The sequence below is a fragment of the Lonchura striata genome, chromosome 34 (genome assembly GCF_046129695.1).
Source record: "Lonchura striata isolate bLonStr1 chromosome 34, bLonStr1.mat, whole genome shotgun sequence".
NCBI classification, from domain to species: Eukaryota; Metazoa; Chordata; class Aves; order Passeriformes; family Estrildidae; genus Lonchura; species Lonchura striata.
This window is the reverse complement of record NC_134636.1, coordinates 3,950,169-3,971,652: the sequence shown is the minus strand read 5'-3', so window position 1 is coordinate 3,971,652 and position 21,484 is coordinate 3,950,169. Positions and strand designations below refer to the sequence as shown.

At 53.5% G+C, this 21,484-nt stretch overlaps 1 protein-coding gene across 1 annotated transcript; it reads right to left on the bottom strand.

The window, feature by feature from the left end:
• Nucleotides 1-2,166: 2,166 nt before the first annotated feature.
• LOC144247827 (serine/threonine-protein kinase pim-1-like) lies at nt 2,167-19,673 on the bottom strand. The gene is made up of 7 exons (XM_077789484.1): nt 19,499-19,673; nt 7,500-7,584; nt 4,332-4,761; nt 3,957-4,007; nt 3,386-3,752; nt 2,531-2,710; nt 2,167-2,273 (listed from the first exon to the last, which is right to left on the bottom strand). Exons 1-7 carry the CDS (start codon nt 19,671-19,673, stop codon nt 2,167-2,169), a joined length of 1,395 nt encoding a protein of 464 aa, XP_077645610.1.
• Nucleotides 19,674-21,484: the final 1,811 nt, after the last annotated feature.

Here is a 21,484-nt window from a genome sequence, read left to right as displayed (position 1 = left end):
ATCTTTTTAAAAAGAGAACTCAGTTATTTACATTGTAAATGTGTGATGGCATGGATCCATCTTACTGACCTCAGCAGCCTTTTTTAAAGTTTTTGGGGCTTGTTTCCAACATTGTTATTTTAAATTGTGGTCAAAGCAATAGGAAATTGATTGGGGCCCTTCCAGCTCCAGACAGGACTGGGAATCTAAACTCTGTCAAACCCCAAATCCTTTAGAAGATGACCTTCCTTCTCACTCTGGGAATGAGCTGCACATTCCCTCTGAAATTGTCAGGGGTTTCTTAGGGATGAAAAATCCCACTTACGGCCTTTTGCTCTGGTTTGGAAGTGGGAAGGGCAACTCTCCATCCATCAGCTCCAGACTGCACTGCCTCAGGAACACGGCTCACTTTCCAGCTTTGGCCACTCATGGCACTTCTAGAGGAGGAAGAAAGTGCAACTGCACAATTCCAGCCAAAAAGCAATGAAGAATGAATAGTGGAGATCCAGGCATTCCTGCAGAGATTCAGGGGCTCAGCTGGGACTGTGGAGAGTTTGGGTCCTTGCCAGTTGGATGTGTGTCCCCAGCTGCAATCTCCTGGCCTGCAGGAGAGTCTCACTCACCTGCCAAAGCAGAAAGCTCAGGCACTGTGCTCAAACGGGCTTGTCTGATGCAAAGCTGTCAGAGCAATGTGAGGGCAGAGCCAGCCCAGCTGTGCCCAGGGCAGAGCCCATCAGAGCCCTGGCAGAGCCCAGAGCAGCCTCAGCACCCGCAGAGCCTGGCTGCAAGGAGAGAAACCAGAAACCACCCGTCAGCTGAAGGCTCCTGTCCCCTTGTCCCAGCTGCCCACAGAGCCCAGGCCATGCTGGCTGTGCCCAGAGCCGTGCCCAGAGCTGACCATCACTGCTGCCTTTGGGAGCAGAGCAGGAGGGCAGGACATTCCCAGCCTGCAGCCAGCCACAGCACATCCAGCCCTCAGCAGCTGCCCAGAGCAGGAGACTCCTTGTGCTTGTTGCCATCTCCCAAAAGCTCTGATCCCACCATGCCAAGCAGACGGGGACTCACCTCATGCCATCCTCTGCTGGGAGAAAAGCTGGTCCCAAATGATGTCCTCAGCCTTCTCCAAGGGCACGGCCCATCCACGCTGCAGCTGCTCCCAAGCGCTTCCCAATCCCGACTGGACCTTACATAGAATGCTTCCTCAAGAAAAACAAACAACAAACTGTTGAAAAGTGATTAGAGACATGGGGAAACAAGAAAACAACTCTTATCTCTATCAGGGGTCTGAGGAAGGCCCAACCCCCACATGCTAGGGAAAATCCCACCCATGGGGGAGAGAAGCCCACACTTTCTCTCTTCCCTCCTGAACTACCCCCCAAAATAACAGTGATCACAAAGCAAACAAGGGCAGTGGAGCAGGCCAAGCCATTCCTTGCCTGCAAAGCAAAGCAGCCCCTGCACAGGTTCTGGAGTCCCACCTCTGCTCCCACCATGGGGGTTTGTTTGTGTCGGGCTGGCTGCCCCAGCCCCAGCCTCAGCCTAGGCCATGCTGGGTGGTAGGGGCTTTTAGCAGGGCCAGGAGCAAACTCCCATTTTGTATCCACCACAACCCATGCCCCCAGCCCTGCCAAAAAGCAGCTGGGCAGCCGACTGAAGTTGCATCTGCCCCAGAACAAGGAGAACCTTTTGTTCCCAGCCAGTCTGAGCAATGCCCAAATCTGGGAGCATTTCCCCGGCTGTGGACTCATCTGCAAATTCGCTGTGGAGCCTGGCTTTGGAGAAGGTGCCAAAAGTTCATCATCTTCAGCTGCCAGTGTCCAAGTTGAGGAAGAGGTTATCATCCTTGATGTCGTCCTCGCTGTCTCCAGCAGCCCCACCTGGTACAGCTTCTCCAGGGGCTCCTTCTCCTTCCCTGGGGGTCAGACCAGGCTGTCAGGGCTCTGCCCAGGGCCCCAGCTGTCAGGCAACTGGGACAAGCAAAACCACCTTGGATGGCAGCCACCAGTGCTGGGCAGAGCAGCTCAGCTCCAGCACAAGGGCTGCGTGTTCCCACCCAACAACCCCAGTGCATTGATATAGGCAAGGAAAAAAGTCTGGGTTTCCTTGATTCTGATTGCCAGGGCATGTGTGGAGCTGTAACTTACCAGGGCCCTGCAGCAAAGTGTGCATGAGGCTCTCTCCCTTCATCTATGACAGGTGACTATCCTGTATCCAAGGTTCACAGAACAGGTCTTCTAAGGAAGGTCTGTCCAAGAAGTGCATGGATAAACACCACCTGATAAGTTCTTGGCACTCTGGGCAGAGAAACCAGAAACCACCAGTCAGCTAGAGAAGGCTCCTGTCTGCTTTGCCCCACTCTTCCCATGCCCAGGCCATGCTGCTTTTGTGCTCCCAGCTGGGCCTAAACTTTCCCACCAATTCCCTGTTGTGGAGGAGAGCAGGAGAGCAGGACATGTGCCACCTCCTCAGCGGCTGCCAGAGCGAGATGCTCACGAGCCCGCTGCTGTCTCCCAGCACTGGTATTCCCCCGTGGCCAGAGATGAGGATCCACCTGGAGAGAGCCGCTGTGGCAGCGAGAGCTGATGGTCCCAGCTGATCTTCCGGCCCCTCCTGAAAGGGTGCTGCCCGCAGACCATCTGGTGCAGCAGGATGCCCAGGGACCAGATCGTTGCTGCCTCGCCATGGTACCAGCCCAAGCGGTTCCATTCCGGGGGGCTGTATGACAGTGTTCCTGTGGAATACAGATGGAGTTCATCAGGGGGATGCTGCTGCTTCCAGAGCCTGGCCCCAGCATCCCTGGGCATGCAGGGGCTGCCCCAGTGACACACAGGGTGACTGCTGCACTCTCGCCAGCACCTGGGACTTGTGTACAAACTCAGGGCTGGACAAGAAGCCACTGGTGTTGGAAGAGGGCAGCAGAAGCCCCAGCAAGGCCTGACCATGACATGTAAAGCAAAAACCCATTCAGGGCTGGGGGAAAAAACAGGTCCTTATCCTCCCTGCCTGCAGTGCCCCAAAAATATTATGAAGACAATATTTTATGTTTTCATAAAATATTATGAAAACAAGGTGAATGGAGCAGTTCAAGCCCTTCCTCTCGCCTGCACACCAAACTGGCTGGTGCACTGGTCCTGGCCCCCTCCTCTGCTACCCCCACCCACGGGTGCTTTTGTCAGGCTGCCTGCTGCTGCTCCAACCCCAGCCCCAGGCAGAGTGGTGGGCAAAGGCCGCCAGCAGGGCTGGAAGATGCCTCCCCACCCAGCCCCGCTCAAAAGCAGCTCAGGTAAAGACTCAGTACCCTGACTGGCAGCAAAAGGGAGAATCCTCGCTGCCACACCCAGCTTGGCCTGTGAGATGTTGGGCCATGAGATGGTGGGACCGGGAGCACACCCCTGCCCGGGCTCACCTGCAAAGTCAGTGTAGGCTGTGTCCTGCAGGTAGGTGCCACAGCCAAAGTCGATCAATTTTGCCTGGCCAGTGGCCAGGTCAACCAGGATGTTCTCTGGTTTGATGTCACGGTGCAGGACCCCGCGGCTGGTGCAGTGCCGCACGGCCTCCAGCACCTGGCGGAACAGCTCCCGTGCCACCTCTTCACACAGGAACCTCCGTGCCCGAATGAAATGCAGGAGGTCCTGAGACCGCTCCGGCCGCTCCAGCACCATCACGATGCTGTTGGGGAGCTCAAACCACTCCAGCAGCTGGACCACACCAGGGAAGCCGGTGGACACCTTGTCCAGCAGGACGATCTCCAGGGGTGCGCTGGTGCCGTCGGGCTGCGGGAGGACCACGGTGCCACCAGTGGGACTGATGTCGTGCCAGGGCAGGGGAACCCCTCAGCCAGCCCGGGATGCTCTGCGCCCTGCGCTGGCCCCACGCCCGCTCCCCATCGAGGCGTCCTGGTGGCTTCCCCCATGCCGGGGCTCGCCTCATCCCCGCCCGGCACGGCCCGGCTGTTCCCGCTGGCCCCGCTCACTCACCAGCTCGCCCCAGCGCCGGACGCGGTTCCGTGGCACCCTTTTGATGGCCACCTGCAAGCCAAAGGCAGCAGCGGGCTGAGCTCGCCGCCCGCCCTGCCGAGCCCCATCCTCCTGCTTCCTTCTCCTCCGCCTCCTCCTTCCTCCTCCTTCTCTTCCTTCCCTATCCTCCTCCTCCTGTCCCTCCTTCCTCCTCCTCCTCCTCCCTCCTTCCTCCTCCTCCTTCTCCTTCTCTTCCTTCTCCATCCTCCTCCTCCTTCTCTTCCTTCTCCATTCTCCTCCTCCTCTCCCCATTCCTCCTCCTCCTTCTTTTCCTCCTCCTCCTCCTCCTCCTCCTCCTCCTCCTCCTCCATGCCCGCCGCCGGCCCCGCCGCTCACCGGGGCGCCGTCCGAGAGCCGCGTGGCTGCGAACACTCTGCCGAAGCCGCCGCGCCCCAGCAGCGAACCCACTCGGTACCGCTCCTGCAGGGCCTCCTGCGCCTTCCCTGCGGGCGGGACGCGGCTGTCAGCGCTCGGCCCGGGGCCAGGAGCGGCCCCCGAGCGCCCCCCGAGCGCCTTGGGCCGGCCATCCCCAGGCCTTCGGTCTCGGCAACGGGACACGGGAGGCTCGGGGCCGGCGGCCGCGCTGCCGAGCGGCGGAGCTCGGGCCGGGGAAGCCGCAGCGGGGGCGGCGGGAGCGGCCGTGCCGCGTGTGTCCTCCGCGGGGCCCGGGAGGCGCCGGCGCCGGGGCCGGACCCTGCGGCGGGGCCGGGGCCGGGCTCGGGCCAGGCGGAGCCAAAGGGCGGCGATGCCGGCCCAGCCCCAGGCACTGATGCCCGCCCGGCAGCGCCACCGCCAGCACGGCCAGAGCCGGGCGGAGGCGAGACCGCGGCGGGGCGGGCGGGGCCGGGGACGGGGCAGCCCCGCCCGGGGCCGGGGGCGGGCCGGGGGCATGGCCCGGCCCGGCATGGGGAGAAGGAGGCGGGGAGAGGAGAGGGACACCGGGGAAGGACACCGAGGGGAAGGTGTCCGACAGCGGGGGAGGGAGAAGAGAAAGAAGAGAAAAACTGCTTTTGCTGCTGCCGCTGCTGCCGCCGCTGCTGCCGCCGCCGCCGCTGCTGCCTCTGCAACTGAAGCACCGAGGCCGTTTGTCCGCGTGTCCGTTCCCCGCTCGCCCCACGAGCCCCACGGCCGAGCCCCGCGCGCCCCGGGGACAGCCCCTTCGTCTGTCCAGACACGGGAACTTTGCAGTGTGGAGCCCAGATCCAGAGTCCTGACTCCTGCACACTGGCAGAGGAATCCCCTCTGCTGTGTCGCTGCTGTGAATTGTCCTTGCTGAGGCTCAAACACCCTTGGGGCACATTCCCGTGCTGTAGGATTCCTACCTGACCCAAGCACTGCACCTGTGTCTGCAGCGTTGCTTTCCAGTAAAAACAGGGGAAGGAAAACTGCGTGTAGCTCATGGTATTTTACAGTGTTTATAACTTTCTAAGTGACCCATCTTAGAGGTGAGATCCATTTGGAATTCATGGCATGGAGAAGTCGTGCAACATGGCAAAGGAAAGCATAGAAATAAAGAGGAAAACATCTTAGATACTTTCTTTCATTTTCATTGCACTTCTGCAAAGCTGCTCCACTTCTCCAGGAATCTTCTCCTGTCTGCTCTTGTCAAGAACCTCTCATGGAGAACAAGGTCGAGCATCTATCCCAAAATTTGCCACCTGCTGCAGCTTCTCTTGGCTTTCCACAGTGCACTGTGTGTGCAGCGCGACTTTTGCAGCAAAGCAGGCCAAATGTTTGGAGAACTTTACATGTCCTTTCTTTTCCTGGGGGGCTGGGGAGTTGTGCCACTGGTGAAGTGGCACAACTGTGACTGTTTGTCCTGGTTTAGGGCAAATTTTGTGAGGAAACCTCCAAAAGGAGTCCGTCTACAAATCAAGTTCAAGCGGCCCCTCTCCCTACTATTTCAGGAGAAGACTTCCCTGGAGAAAAGTGGAAAAAATCAGTTTATTTAACAAGTATAGTGTTCACAAGCATGAATAATATGAAATAAACCCCCTCAGAGTTCTGAAGAGATGGCAATTCAGAAAGTCCTTTTTGTGGGTTGTAGTTGGCTCACTCGGTCTCTTCTCAGTCTCTCTGGCACTGGAATGCAGCTTCCCAGACCTCAGTGGGCCACAGGTGTGAGCTGCCAGTGTTTTTCTGGGTATTCAGTCCAGAGCAGGTTTAAACAGTTCCAAGAAAAAGGAAAGTCTGTGATGGTTACTAAATTGTTCAAATGTTCAACTCCTGTTTGTTGGCAAGAAACCTTTCTGTGCCTCTGAGTGTCACCATCCCTGAGCCCAAAGGACACAAACCTGATGAGTTGTGGTTTCCACTGCAGGGGCACTTGGGACCTTGGCTCTGCACAGGAGAGCTCTTCATCCACTTTCTCTCTTTTCCCCCCTCTGGGCATGGAGGGAGCTTCTGAATTCAGCACGTGACTCGTGTGTGGAAAGAGCAAATTTGGGCAGAATTGGGGCAGGGAGGGTTTGGGGGGACCTTGGGATCTGTGCTGGGCACAGAAAGCGTTTTCCATTGCTCTGAGACTGACTACTGTGCAAAGTGGATTTAATAGCCAGCAGAGGAATGACTTCTGCATTTGATGGAGCTGTGCCTTCCCTTGGCTTTGTTGGCTGACAAGAATTGAACATCCCTCTGTGTCTCAGGCAGCTCTTACTCCAAGGAAAGCAGGTGGGGGTTGGAGCCAAGGAGCTGAAACCTGCAGGTGCAGCCTGGGCTGGAGGGAGCTCAGATTTGCACAAGGCTGCTCTGAGTGCCAGGGCTTGGATGGGGGAAATGGTGGGGTGGGGGTAGGGACAGAGTCTGATGGATTGTCAGCCATCAAGGGTCTTGATTTTCATATCTATTTCAACTGCATGAGGAGGTACTTGAATTCAGTGTCAAGTGGAGATTGCACATATTCATTTATGTGGAATAAAAAGATGAAACAGGACCTAACAAATCTTTTCTGTGTCTTTATAAAAATAAAGCATTCACTTTGAATACACTACTAAAGCCTGCCTAATTAATCACAAAAGATTTAAAAACTTAAATCAAATTATTCCCAGAGGCTTGGCTTGTTCAAGCATTCTGAATGTTAATGAGCTTTGGGGCACTATTTCTCCAGTGAATCTAACTCAGAGTACACAAATTATTGTAATTCCTTTTAAATGTCTCCTTGAGAGAGTTGCTTGGGGGATGAGGGTCAGGGCTTGTGTGTCCTGCTTGGCACAGTCCAGGCAGGGCTTTCACAGCCCCATCCCACACTCCATTTCCCAGCTGGAGCTGCTGGTGCCTCTGAGTTCTGCTGCCCCAGCCCCAGGGAGGACTTGGGGTCATTTGGTCACTCAGGAGCTGGGCTGGGAGCTCCAGAGGTGGCTGTGGAGCATTGCCTATGCTGTGCCAGGGACTGGCAGACACTGCTGGGCTGGGATAGAGGCTCTGGGGGGATTGGGGTTCCAGGGCAGGGCAGTGCTGGGGCTCCAGGGCAGGGCAAGGCTGGACCTGCCCCTTCCTCCCCCACACACAAAAGGTTTCCAGCCAACAATCTCCTCCAGTCTTTCACACCAGGCAATGTTGGAGGTGTAATCCCAATTCTGGACGTAGGCACCTGGATAAGAAGAGTTCTGTTCCATAGGAAGCAAAGCACAGAGCCCCAGTGTTTGGAAGGCAGATGAGAGCCTCACAAGGCCAAGGTCAGCCAGACTTGTCAGGAATGGCAGATTGTCTGCAGGCAGCCTCTGGATATAGGGAATTTTGGAGACAGAATCCAAATTTTGGCCATGGGCACCTGGAGAAGCAGGACAGTGTTGCAATGCGGGCAGCCTCTCTTGCCGCGATACCCCGAGCAGTGGAGTGCTGGGGGGTGAGAGGGAAGAGAACGGGCGGCTGCTCCCCCTGTGAAGCTCTGCAGTCCCACTTGGCGTGGGGAGGCAACACGGGACTTGGGGGTGAACAGGATGGTTTCATTCAGTGAGCCCCAAGACCCTCTGGGGAGGGCGAACAAAGGTTTTATACCAGAACTCAAGAGGCGGGGTATAGGAACAGCAACCAGTGAGGGTACGCCTGGGGAAGAGTCTAAGGAGGAACTAACAGAGCACAAACCTATCAGGGGAAACAGGGGAGAGGAGTAACACAAAGTAACCAAAAGGGTGTTGAGCCTCACTAAATAGACAGGGAATGCTCTGGAAGCAGGGGAGGAGGCTACGAGGAGTGACAGGGAATGTTCTGGGGAAAGGGGCAGGGAAAGGGAGGATTGACAACTTGGAGAGGAGGGGGGTAGGGAAGAGCTTGGGAAGATTGAAAACTGGGGAAGGGAGGAGATTAGGGGTTGGGGGTTGAACATACACAGAACAAATATCAAACTAAAGAAAAACACACAACAGGACAATTCTTTCCCATAGGAAGGAAAGCATGGAGCCTTCCCCAGTGTTTTGGGCACAGATGAGAGGTGACCCTCATGAAACCACTTCCAACCAGACTTGTCCTGGCAATATTCCTATGGGAACAATCCCTGGATAAAAGGACATTTGGACGTAAAATCCCAGTTCTGGCCATGGGCACTTGGAGGAGAAGGAGAGTTCTTTTCCACTGAAAGGAAAGCAGGGAGCCCCAGTGTTTCCTGTCCCAGTGAGCCCCAGTAGCAGAGAAGAGACCTTTAACATGCCAAGGTCAGCTGGACCAGTCAGGCAGTCCACGGGAGGCCAAACCAGCCAGACCTGTTCTGTGTTCCTTTGGTTGCATGGGGTCCCACAGTGCCACAATAGCCCCTGGGTTCCATGAGACCTCCTAGTTTCTCAATGGTTCCAATGATTCCATGAGGCCATGGAGTGTCCCAATGGTCTCCATGGTTCCCCAGGCCCCACAATGACATGTGAGTCCTCTGATCCATGAGGCCCACAATGTCACAATGGACCTTTGGACCATGGGGGTTTGCAGTGTCACAATGGTCTCCTTTGGCTCCACAGTGTCACAATGGACCACTGATGACACAAGGCCCCACAGTGTCACAATGGTCCTCTTGGTTCTGTGGGGACCCCAGGGTCACAATGGTCTCACTGGTTCCATGTAGCCTCACAGTGTCACAATGCTTTGCTGATTCCATTGGGTATCATAGTATCCCAATGGTCTCCATGATCCAATCTGTCCCCCAAGTGTCACAATGGTGTCCATTGTTCCATGGTGCCTCACAGTGTCACAATGGCTCCTTGGTCTCACAGGCCCCACAGTGTCACAATGGCTCCTTGTTTCCATGGTTCCTGTGCTGGTGCATTCCCTCCTCCCCTTCTCAGGCTGCCCTGCCAGCTGAGAAATGCTCACTGGGCCTCGGTCTTGGCCAGCAGCCCCTGGGCTCAGCTCCTCTGGAGCTCATCACAAACACTGTCTGCTCCAGGCACTGCTGCTGCCCAGCCAGCTCCTGGTTACTTTAGGAGCAGCCCTGGAACTGTTTGTGTCCCCTCAGTGGCACAACATCCCTGTTCTCACCCTGCCAAAGAAAGCTGCTGATGCCAAGTGTGGCCAGGATGAAACATGGCTGGGACTGCAGCCCCTCTCTAGGGGCCCTACAAACAGCGCTCCAAAAGGAGCCCTTGGAACTCTCCTGGGCCAGCGACTCCCTCTGAGTGGGGCCTCTCCGAGCCGGGAACTCTCCCGTTTGCTGAATTCGGGGATCCCGAAACAACGAGGGAGCCTGGGCCGATCCCCCCACTCCTCCAGGCTCAACCCTTCCCTGCTGGGGAGATGCCAAAGCATCCTCAAGGAGCATTTCCCCGCCCTTAGGGGAATTTCTCACAGGTGCCTTGCACTGACTCTCTGTGTCTGTGTGCACACAGGAGTGCCTGTGCTGGGGAATGTGGCAGAAATGCTGCTCTCTGAGGGCTCTGAGTGCCCTGGATAGCTGAGCCTGTCAGGCCTGTAAGTGAGGTCAAGTGATGCAGCCTAAGCTAAGTTAAATGCTGCTAAGAGTTGTTTTTTGCTATAAGTTATAAGCTGAGCTAAATCCTGTTAAACGATATTCCTCTGTTAAATTGAAAAGTCATAGGTTATAAGTTATGTTAAATACTGTTAATATCTGTTCTTTTGCTAAATTTTGAAGTTGAAGGTAGAAGTTAAGGTTAAGGTATAAGTTAAGTCCTGTTAAATTCGAGCTCTGTTCAGCTTTTGGCCCATATTCCTTTTATCCTTGCCCTCACTGTTCTATGTGTCCCTGTGCCACATAAAGGGACAGTTCTCTGATCATTTCAGTTTGATTGCCTGGATTTTGTTTGGATTTGTGGTTGATTTGTTTCCTAGGGGTGCCTTAAGTGTGAAGTGTTGTCCTGGGTTGTAAGATAAGCTTGTATTCCATTTGCCATCTGTTGAAGGCAAACCGGTTGGACAGGTTTTTGTTATCTCTCTCAGAGACAATGGTTTGCCCCGTAGAGGCAATGGTTTGTTTATACACCATTGACTGATTCAATGCAGGGCTGGTAAATGTAACACCGTGAGGGGTCCCACCCAGAGGGGGGAAGCCGAGCACTCTATTGTTGTTTAAAGGGGTAGCTTTTTGGGGAGAGGAGGCAGCTCTCTGGGCGGGACTCCGAGAGAAGCAGCTCGCTCTCTCTCTTCGCGGGATTCCCAGAGAAGCAGCTCGCTCTCTCTCTCTTTTCGGCGGCACTCGCAGCGAAGCAGCCGGCGCGCGCTGAGGCGACGGCAGCGGAGCTCAGAGGCAACCCCGGCGCAGAGGAAGACCGGCCCCACTGCCACCAGATCTTCAGAGGAAAACTGTACCCTTCTAAAGATCACCACTTCAGCTGCAACTCATCAACCATTGCAAGGGGAGCAATTGTCCCAGCAGAACTACTGGCACCCCGACTCCTCAGGTTCTGGACTTTTTTCGCTGGTTTTGTTTGTACCGATTGCATTTGCCTTTTTAAATTGTTGTCTAGTTTTCTCCTAGTAAAGAATTGTTACTCCCATTCCCACATCTTTGCCTGAGAGCCTTTTAATTTAAAGATCCTGGTAATTCAGAGGGAGGGGGGTTTGCCGTTCTCCATTGCACAGGAGGCTTTGCCCTCTTCCACAGACTCCTGTCTTGTCGAACCAAGACAGAATTTGGCGCCCAACGTGGGGCCCGAGGGCATTGAGAGGGAAAAAGGATTAACAGTTCTTAAGTAATTTGGTTTTTTGTTGTGTGTAAAAACATCTTCAGCATCACAATGTGGTCTAGTTTACCTTGGTTTGGGTGGCACGTGATCGTAGCTATACTTTTCCCATTTGCAGACCCTTATCTAAAAATGGGTCCTATAACTAAGGCTACGGTGTCTGTTATCAAGTTTGGCTTCTGGGTTAATTGGGTGAGGAATTCATGGATCTTTAATTTCCTCTGGAAGGCAGGTACATGGATTTATAGCTATCACACGTTAACTGTATGTTTTTGGGGTTACTTTAATAACGGTACCTACTGTGAGGAAATAGCACCTGGGCAAACTTTCTCCCAACCTTTTAACCATCTTTTTGGGTCTGCTCCACCAGTTCTCAAAGGGTTAAGATCCTTTCTAAGTGCTAATGATACCATACAATGGGTGGTGTTGCTGATAGTCCTGTTATATTTAGCATTCAGAGATAAGGGAAGATTAACCTGGATAACTACCCTCACACCTACACCACAGACTCGAGATGCTGCTGCTCCAGAGCCTGACCCTGCCCCACAGCCCACCTCAGAAATGAACCGCCCAGATTGGGTGAGGGTTCTGGTTAAGGAGATACGAGAGATGCTGAAGGAGTGCATTTCCCCAGCTGGTGAGAAACTGGCCCTTTGCCTTGAGGAAGGACAGTCTAATAGTACAGCTGTGGAACCCACAGATGTTACAACTGTCCAGGTTCCAGCTGAACCACAAAGGCAGTCACGGTCAGCAGCAGTGGCCCCGGTAGAAACAAGGAAGTCTAAGGTGAAAGCAGAGCACCCTGCAGATAGGGACAGGAATGGAGGAACCTCACAACCCACAGGGGACCCAGAGATTGTTATCATCACCGAGTCCCTGACGTACGAAAGTCTTCGTAATCTGCATAAAGACATTGTGCGACGAGGGCGTGAGGCTTATGCTACCTGGCTACTCCGGGTTTGGGATCTTATGGGTACAGGCATGCAGCTGGACGGTGGTGAGGCAAGGAACTTGGGACCCTTGACCCAGGACTCGGGTATAAATCAGGTTTTTGTAAGGGAACCAGGATCCCTTTCTCTCTGGGAGCGGCTCTTAATGAGTGTCAGGGAGAGGTTTGTCCACAGAGAGAGAATGCAAGAGCACCATCATAGAATGTGCTGGAAGACCCTCGAGGAAGGGATCCAACAGCTGAGGGAAGTGGCAGTATTGGAGGTACTCTTTGGGAGGGATGGACGACACAATAATGACCCTGACAAGGTCAGGTGTACGGGACAAATGCTGTGGAGTCTGGCAAATCTTGGGCCATCTCAATACACCACCTTCATTGCAACAATCAATGCTGACGCCCACCAGGAGACAATAGGTTCTGTTGCCAACAAACTTAGGAATTATGAGAGTATGATTAATGGCCCAATGCAGGCTCATATCTCAGCCATGATTAAGGAGTTTAAAGAGGAGATGAGGGGGAGATAAGGAAGGTTAATACAGCACCCGTGAGAGTCACAGGCCCCAGAATCAGCGCCCAACATTCCCCAGCTAGAGAGAGAGGGTACACCCCAAGGGCTAATCTGTGGTTCTTCCTGCGTGACCATGGGGAAGACATGGGGAGGTGGGATGAGAAACCCACTTCTGTCCTGGCAGCACGGGTCCGTCAACTTAAGGAGGGAAACTCTAACCAGGGGAGTTCCACCAAAGTGAAGGTAGCCTCAACCTCCCGTGACCAAGCTTGTGGGTACGATCTGTCAGACCCCCTTGAAGGGACCTCTAGTATGTATGCCCAGGAAAGGAATGATAACCAGTGTTAGAGGGGCCCTGTCTCTAGCCAGGGAGAGGCATGGGAAAACCGGATCTTCTGGACAGTGTGGATCCGATGGCCTGGCACATCAGAGCCACAAAAATATGATGCTTTAGTTGATACTGGTGCACAGTGTACTCTGATACCATCGGGACATGTGGGGGCAGAGCCTGTTTCCATTGCTGGTGTGACAGGGGGATCACAACAATTGACTCTGGTGGAAGCCGAGGTGAGCCTGACTGGGAAGGAGTGGAAGAAACATCCTATAGTGACTGGCCCAGATGCTCCGTGTATCCTAGGCATAGACTTCCTCCGGAACGGATATTACAAAGACCCAAAGGGACTCAGGTGGGCTTTTGGAATAGCCGCTGTAGAGGCAGAAGACATTAAGCAATTGAACACCTTGCCTGGACTGTCAGAAAACCCCTCTGCAGTAGGACTCCTAAGGGTGGAAGAACAACGCGTGCCAATTGCGACCTCGACAGTGCACCGCCGGCAGTATCGGACGGATCGAGATGCCGTGATCCCCATCCACAAAATGATTCGGGAGCTGGAGAGCCAAGGGGTGGTCAGCAAAACCCACTCACCCTTCAACAGCCCCATCTGGCCTGTGTGCAAATCTGACAAAGAATGGAGATTGACTGTGGACTATCGTGGCTTAAATGAAGTGACTCCACCGCTGAGCGCTGCTGTGCCGGACATGCTGGAACTCCAGTACGAGCTGGAGTCCAAGGCAGCAAAGTGGTATGCCACCATTGATATTGCTAATGCGTTTTTCTCCATTCCTCTGGCAGCAGAATGCAGGCCTCAGTTTGCTTTCACCTGGAGGGGCGTGCAGTACACCTGGAACCGACTGCCCCAGGGGTGGAAACACAGCCCCACCATCTGCCATGGACTGATCCAGGCTGCACTAGAAAAGGGTGAGGCTCCAGAACACCTGCAATACATTGATGACATCATTGTGTGGGGGAGCACAGCGGCAGAAGTGTTTGAGAAAGGTGAGAGGATCATCCAGATACTACTAGAAGCTGGCTTTGCCATCAAGAAGAGCAAAGTCAAGGGACCTGCCCGAGAGATCCAGTTCCTGGGAGTGAAATGGCAAGATGGACGGCGCCAGATTCCCACTGAGGTCATCAACAAGATCACAGCTATGTCCCCACCAACCAGCAAAAAGGAAACACAAGCTTTCCTGGGTGCCATAGGTTTCTGGAGAATGCACATTCCTGAGTATAGCCAGATTGTGAGCCCTCTTTATCTGGTTACCCGAAAGAAGAATGATTTCCACTGGGGCCCTGAGCAGCAACAAGCCTTCACCCAGATCAAGCAGGAGATCGCTCATGCTGTAGCCCTTGGCCCAGTCAGAACGGGACCAGAGGTCAAGAATGTGCTCTACTCTGCAGCCGGGAACCATGGGTTGTCCTGGAGCCTTTGGCAGAAAGTGCCTGGGGAGACTCGAGGCCGACCACTGGGATTCTGGAGCCGAAGTTACAGAGGGTCTGAAGCCAACTACACTCCCACAGAGAAGGAAATCTTGGCTGCCTTTGAAGGAGTTCAAGCCGCCTCGGAGGTAATTGGCACAGAAACACAACTCCTCCTGGCACCCCGACTACCGGTGCTGGGGTGGATGTTTAAAGGAAAGGTTCCCTCTACCCACCATGCCACTGACGCCACATGGAGCAAATGGATTGCCCTCATCACTCAACGCGCCCGTATTGGAAACCTGAATCGCCCTGGGATTTTGGAGATAATTACGAACTGGCCAGTAGGTGAAAACTTTGGTCTCACTGATGATGAGGAGCAGGTACAAGTGGCAAGGGCTGAAGAAGCTCCACCATACAACCAACTACCAGCAGAGGAGACCTGCTACGCTCTTTTCACTGACGGTTCCTGTCGCATCGTAGGGATGAACCGGAAGTGGAAAGCAGCCGTATGGAGCCCCACACGCCAAGTTGCACAAGCTACCGAAGGAGAAGGTGGATCGAGCCAACTCGCCGAACTCAAGGCCGTTCAGCTGGCTCTGGACATTGCTGAAAGGGAGAAGTGGCCAAAGCTCTACCTTTATACTGATTCATGGATGGTAGCCAATGCTCTGTGGGGCTGGCTGGGAAGGTGGAGGAAGGCCAACTGGCAACGTAGAGGAAAGCCAATCTGGGCTGCTGATATATGGAAAGACATTGCCTCTCGGGTGGAAAAGCTGACGGTGAAAGTCCGTCATGTAGATGCCCATGTCCCCAAAAGTCGGGCTAATGAGGAGCACCGAAACAACGAGCAGGTAGATCAGGCAGCAAAAATAGAGGTGTCAAAGATAGACTTAGATTGGCACCATAAGGGGGAGTTGTTCCTGGCTCGATGGGCTCATGATGCCTCAGGTCATCAGGGCAGAGATGCCACCTACAAGTGGGCACGAGACCGAGGGGTGGATCTAACCATGGACAGTGTTTCCCAGGTTATCCATGACTGTGAGACGTGTGCTGCCATCAAACAGGCCAAGAGAGTGAAGCCCCTATGGTATGGTGGGCGGTGGTCCAAGTACAAGTATGGGGAGGCCTGGCAGATTGACTACATCACACTGCCCCAGACACGCCAAGGCAAGCGCTACGTGCTGACCATGGTGGAAGCCACCACTGGATGGCTGGAGACTTTCCCTGTACCTCATGCCACTGCCCGGAACACCATCTTAGGCTTGGAAAAGCAAGTCCTGTGGAGACACGGCACCCCTGAGAGAATTGAGTCTGACAACGGTACCCATTTCAAGAACAGCCTTATCAACACCTGGGCCAGAGAACATGGTATCGAATGGATATATCATATTCCCTATCATGCTGCCGGCAAAGTTGAACGGTGCAACGGACTCCTTAAGACTACCCTGAAGGCACTTGGTGGGGGAACATTTAGAAACTGGGAAATTAACCTGGCAAAAGCAACCTGGATGGTCAACACCCGAGGGTCTGTCAATTGAGCTGGCCCTGCTCAGTCAGAACCCTTACACGCAGTAGATGGAGATAAGGTCCCTGTAGTACATATGAAAGGTATTTTAGGGAAAACTGTTTGGATTAATCCCACCTCAGGCAAAGACCAACCCATTCGTGGGATTGTCTTTGCTCAAGGACCTGGTTACACTTGGTGGGTAATGCAGAAAGATGGGGAGACCCGCTGTGTACCACAGGGAAACTTGGTCTTAAGAGAGAACTGGGGTGTAAGATTTCATGGTGTGCAGATGGAAATAGAATAAGGGGTGGATAATGTCCTGGGTTGTAAGATAAGCTTGTATTCCATTTGCCATCTGTTGAAGGCAAACCGGTTGGACAGGTTTTTGTTATCTCTCTCAGAGACAATGGTTTGCCCCGTAGAGGCAATGGTTTGTTTATACACCATTGACTGATTCAATGCAGGGCTGGTAAATGTAACACCGTGAGGGGTCCCACCCAGAGGGGGGAAGCCAAGCACTCTACTGTTGTTTAAAGGGGTAGCTTTTTGGGGAGAGGAGGCAGCTCTCTGGGCGGGACTCCGAGAGAAGCAGCTCGCTCTCTCTCTTCGCGGGATTCCCAGAGAAGCAGCTCGCTCTCTCTCTCTTTTCGGCGGCACTCGCAGCGAAGCAGCCGGCGCGCGCTGAGGCGACGGCAGCGGAGCTCAGAGGCAACCCCGGCGCAGAGGAAGACCAGCCCCACTGCCACCAGATCTTCAGAGGAAAACTGTACCCTTCTAAAGATCACCACTTCAGCTGCAACTCATCAACCATTGCAAGGGGAGCAATTGTCCCAGCAGAACTACTGGCACCCCGACTCCTCAGGTTCTGGACTTTTTTCACTGGTTTTGTTTGTACCGATTGCATTTGCCTTTTTAAATTGTTGTCTAGTTTTCTCCTAGTAAAGAATTGTTACTCCCATTCCCACATCTTTGCCTGAGAGCCTTTTAATTTAAAGATCCTGGTAATTCAGAGGGAGGGGGGTTTGCCGTTCTCCATTGCACAGGAGGCTTTGCCCTCTTCCACAGACTCCTGTCTTGTCGAACCAAGACAAGTGTTCAGTCAGGAGCAGAGTGACTCTTGCCAAGGAACTTTGTGGTGCTGTCGCTTAATATTAAATCTGGTTTTTGCTGCTCCCTTGCCGGGGACTTTTCAGCGCTCTCAAGCCCTCGTTGGTAACAGGGTGAAGGAGCCCTGGCCAAGGCTCTGGCCCTGGGGGACACAGGGACAATGCCAGGGGGTCCCTGTCCCCCCGTCCCACCCCCCACAGCCCCAGCCCCCCTCCCTGTGTCGGGCTATGGGGTTGATCTCGTGGAACATCCTCTGGGGGAGGCTGTGGCGACGGGGGCGGGGGGACCCGGGGGGACTGGGGACCCCCCTATGCATGAGCAGTGTTGGACTTCTCTGGGGGAAACTGGGGCAGAGTGACCTCCTCAGTGAAATCACACAGCCCCTGGGATGTCACAGAGCCCCAGTGATGTCACACAGCCCCTGGGATGTCACAAAGCCCCTGCGATGTCACACAGCTCCTGTGATGTCACACAGCCCCCGTAATGTCACAGGACCCCTGGGATGTCACACTGGCCCTGTGATGTCACACAGACCCAGTGATGTCACACAGCCAACTGTGAAGTCACACAGCCCTTGCGATGTCACACAGCCCCAGTGATGTCACACAGCCCCTGCGATGTCACACAGCCCACTCTGAGATGTAACAGGCCACCTGGGATTTCATACAGCTGCTCTGTGATGTCACAGCCTGCTCTTTGAGGTCCCAGTCTGCTCTGTGATGTCACAAAATCTGCCCTGTGGCGTCACAGCCCAGCCTGTGATGTCACAGTCTCCCTTTAATGTCACAGCCTGCGCTGTGATTTCACAGTCAGCTCTGTGATGGCACAACCCACTCTCTATTGTCTCAGCCTTCTCTGTGACATCACACAGCTGCTCTGTGATGTCACAGAGGCCTTCTCTATGATGGCAGAGTCTTCTATGTAGCCTCACATCCCATTCTGTGATGACACACAGCCAGCCTGAAATGTCATAGACAGCTTTGTGACATCAGAACCTCTTCTGTGATGTCCAACCTCCTCTGTGATGTCATAGCCTGCTCTGTGATGGCAAAACCCACTTATCATGTCACACAGCACCTCTTGGCCTCACAGACCCATCCTGTCATGTCACAACACCTTCAGTGATGTAACACAGCCACCCTATAATGTCACAGCACACTCTCTGACCTCACAGCTTGCTCTGTGATGTCATACAGACATCCTGTGATGTCACAGCCTGCTCTGTGATGTCACATAATCACAGAAACCAGAATTACTGGGTTGGAAGAGACCTTTAAGGTCATCAAATCCAACCCATGCCCTAATACCACTTCAGCTGAACCATGGCACTGAGTGCCACATCCAGTCTTTTTTTAAACATATCCAAGGATGCTGACTCCATCACCTCCCTGGACAGACAATTCCAGTACTTTATCACCCTTTCCATAAAAAACATTTTTCCTAATATCCAATCTAAATTTCCCTTGGTACAGCATAAGACTGTGTCCTCTGGTTCTGACAGCTGCTGTGAGGAGAAAGAGACCAACCCCCACCTGACTGCAACCACCTTTCAGGGAGTGTAGAGAGTGGTAAGGTCACCTCTGAGCCTCCTCTTCTCCGGGCTAAACAACCCCAGCTCCAACACTTGTTCCTCACAGGACTTGTGTTCCAAGCACATCACCAGCCTTGCTGCCCTTCTCTGGACATGCTCCAGGTCCTCCATGACCTTCCCAAACTGGGTGGCCCAGAACTGGACACAGCACTTGAGGTGCTGCCCAACCAGGGCAAGTACAGGGGAAGAATCACTGCTCTGCTCCTGCTGGCCAAACCATTCCTGATCCAGGCCAGGAGCCATTGGCCTTCTGGGCCACCAGGGCACACTTCTGGCTCATGTTCAACCGGGCTTTCGACCAGTGCCCCCAGGTCCCTTTCTGCCTGGGCACTGACCAGCCACACCATCCCCAGCCTGTAATGTTGCAGAGGGTGGTGTGGCCAAAATGCAGGGATGGGCACTTGGATTTACTAAGCTTCATCTTATTGGACTCTGCCCATCCCTCCAACCCTTCCAGATCTCCCTGCAGAGCCCTCCTATCTTCCAACAGATGGACACACGCTCCCAGCTTAGTGTCATCTGCAGATTTACTAATGAAAGGCTCAATCCCCTCATCCATGTGGTCAATAAAAACTTTGAACAGAGCTGGCCCAGCGCAGAGCCCTGAGGGACACCACTGGTGACTGTCCCCAGCTGGATGCAGCACCGCTCACCACCACTCTCTGGGCCGGCCATGCAGCCAGTTCTGAGCCCAGCACAGAGTGCTCCTGTCCCAGCTGTGGGCTGCAGCTTTTCCAGGAGTGTGCTGTGGGAGACAGTGCCAAAGGCCTTGCTGGAGTCCAAATAGACACATCCACAGCCTGTCCCACATCCACCAGGAGGGTCACCTGGTCATGTAAGGAGACCAGGTTGGTCAAACACGACATACCCCTCCTAAACCCCTGCTGGCTGGGTCTGACACCCTGGCCATCCTGTAAGTGCTGTGTGGTGACACTCAGTGTAAACTCCTCCATGACCTTACCGGGTACTGAGGTCAGGATGACTGGCCTGTAATTACCAGGATCCTCCTTCTCACCCTTGCTGTGAATGGGCATCACATTGGGCAGCTTCCAGTCATCTGGAACCTCCCCAGTGAGCCAGGACTGCTGGAAAATGATGGAGAGCAGCTTGGCAAGCTCATCTGACAGCTCCCTCATCGCCCTGGGGTGGATCCCATCTGGTCCCATGGATTTATGAACATCCAAGCAGCTCAGCAGTTCTCTGACTGCCTCCCCCTGGATAACAGTGGCCCACTCTGCTCCCTGACACCATCTACCAGCCCAGGAGGACAGTTGTCCTGAAGGCAAATCGTCTTCTCACTAAAGACTGAGGCAAAGATGGCGTTAAGCACCTCTGCCTTCTCTCCATCTGCAGTTATTAAATTCCCTTCCACATCTAATAAATAACAAAGGTTGACCTTACCCTTCCTTTTACCATTAATATATTCATAAAAACATTTTTTATTAGCCTTTACTGAAGTTGCCATTTTAAGGTCAAACTGAGCTTCGGCCTCCCTAACTTCTTTCCTACATGCCCTAGCAGACCCATTAAACACTTCCTGAGGGACCTGACCCTCCTTCCAAAGATGATACATCCTCTTTTTATTCCTGAGTTCCTCCAAAACCTCCTTCACCATCCAGGCTAGACGTTTGCCTCGTCGACTCATCTTTCAGCACACAGGGACAGTCTGTTCCTGTGCCCTTCATATCTCTATTTTGAAACATGCCCACCTTTCCTGAACTCCTCTGTTTTTAAGGGCTGCTTCCCAAGGAACTGTCTGAATAAGTCTCCTAAATAGGCCAAAGTCTGCCCTCTGGAAATCCAATGTAAAAACCTTATTAGTGCTCCTCCTGACTTCACCAAATATTGAGAATTTCCAACCACCACATCTCTCACCATCCAATCCCTATTTGCAAACATCAGATCTAACACAGATCTCCCCTTGTAGGCTCACCCACCTGCTGTGACAAAAAATTGTCTTCCACCAACCCGAAAAATTTCCTGGACTGCCTCTTTTCAGCTCTATTAAGTTTCCAGTAGATGTCCACCAGGTTGAAATCACCAAAAGAACAAGTGCTGATGATCCAGAAACATTCCCTAGTTGCTTACAGAATGAGTTTTCCACATCTTCTTCCTGGGTGGGTGGACGATAACACACTCCCAGTAGGATGTCAGCCTTGTTGGCCTTCCCCCTAATTCTCACCCATAGACATTCAATTTCATCATCATTAGGTTCAACACCCATAGCAACAAAACCCTCCCTAATATAAAGGGCCACTGCTCCACCTCCTCTCCCTTTCCTGTCTCTCCTGAAGAGCTTGCAGCCATCTAATGCAGCACTCCAGCCACGTGAGCCATCCCACCCTGTTTCTGTGATGACAATTCCATCACAGCTCTGCTGTTGCACCATGGCCTCCAGCTCTTCTTGTTTGTGACCCATGCTGTGTGCACCTCAGCTGGGCTGCTGATTTCACCCCTCACTCAGGCTTACCACCCTTGGGCCTGCTTTCAGACAAACCAGCTACATCTCCCTCCCCCTTCAGACCTAGTTTAAAGCCCTCTCAACAAGTTCTGCCAATTCATGAGCTAAAATTCTTCTGCCCTTACCAGAAAGATGGAGCCCATCTGGTTCCAGCAGGCCAGGTGCTGTAAAAGTCACCCCCTGATTAAAGAATCTGAAATTTTGCCAATGACACCAACCTGTGGGCCACTTGTTGATAATGTGAGCTCTCCTATTGCTTTCACCATTTTTCTCAGACTCCAAAGGGACTGAGGAAAAGAATGTCTGTGCCCCTGTCCTATTAACCACCTGACCCAATGCCCTAAAGTCTCTTTCCATTGCCCTGACACTCCTCTTTTCAATCTCATCACTGCCAGCCTGGGGTATCAGCAGTGGGTAATAATCAGAGGGCAGAATCAGCCCAGTCAGTCTCTCAGGGATATCCCGCACCCGGGCCCCAGGGAGGCA

What these genes read in the sequence shown, in the direction of transcription:
- LOC144247827 (XM_077789484.1), bottom strand. Translation starts at nt 19,673, where the DNA reads ATGAGGGAGCTGTCAGATGAGCTTGCCAAGCTGCTCTCCATCATTTTC. An exon ending in GGCTCTCGGACGGCGCCCCG is followed by an intron (nt 4,008 to 4,331) that starts GTGAGCGGCGGG and finishes TTTGGCTTGCAG; the next exon opens with GTGGCCATCAAAAGGGTGCC. An exon ending in GCCACAGCGGCTCTCTCCAG is followed by an intron (nt 2,274 to 2,530) that starts GTGGATCCTCAT and finishes TTCTCTGCCCAG; the next exon opens with AGTGCCAAGAACTTATCAGG.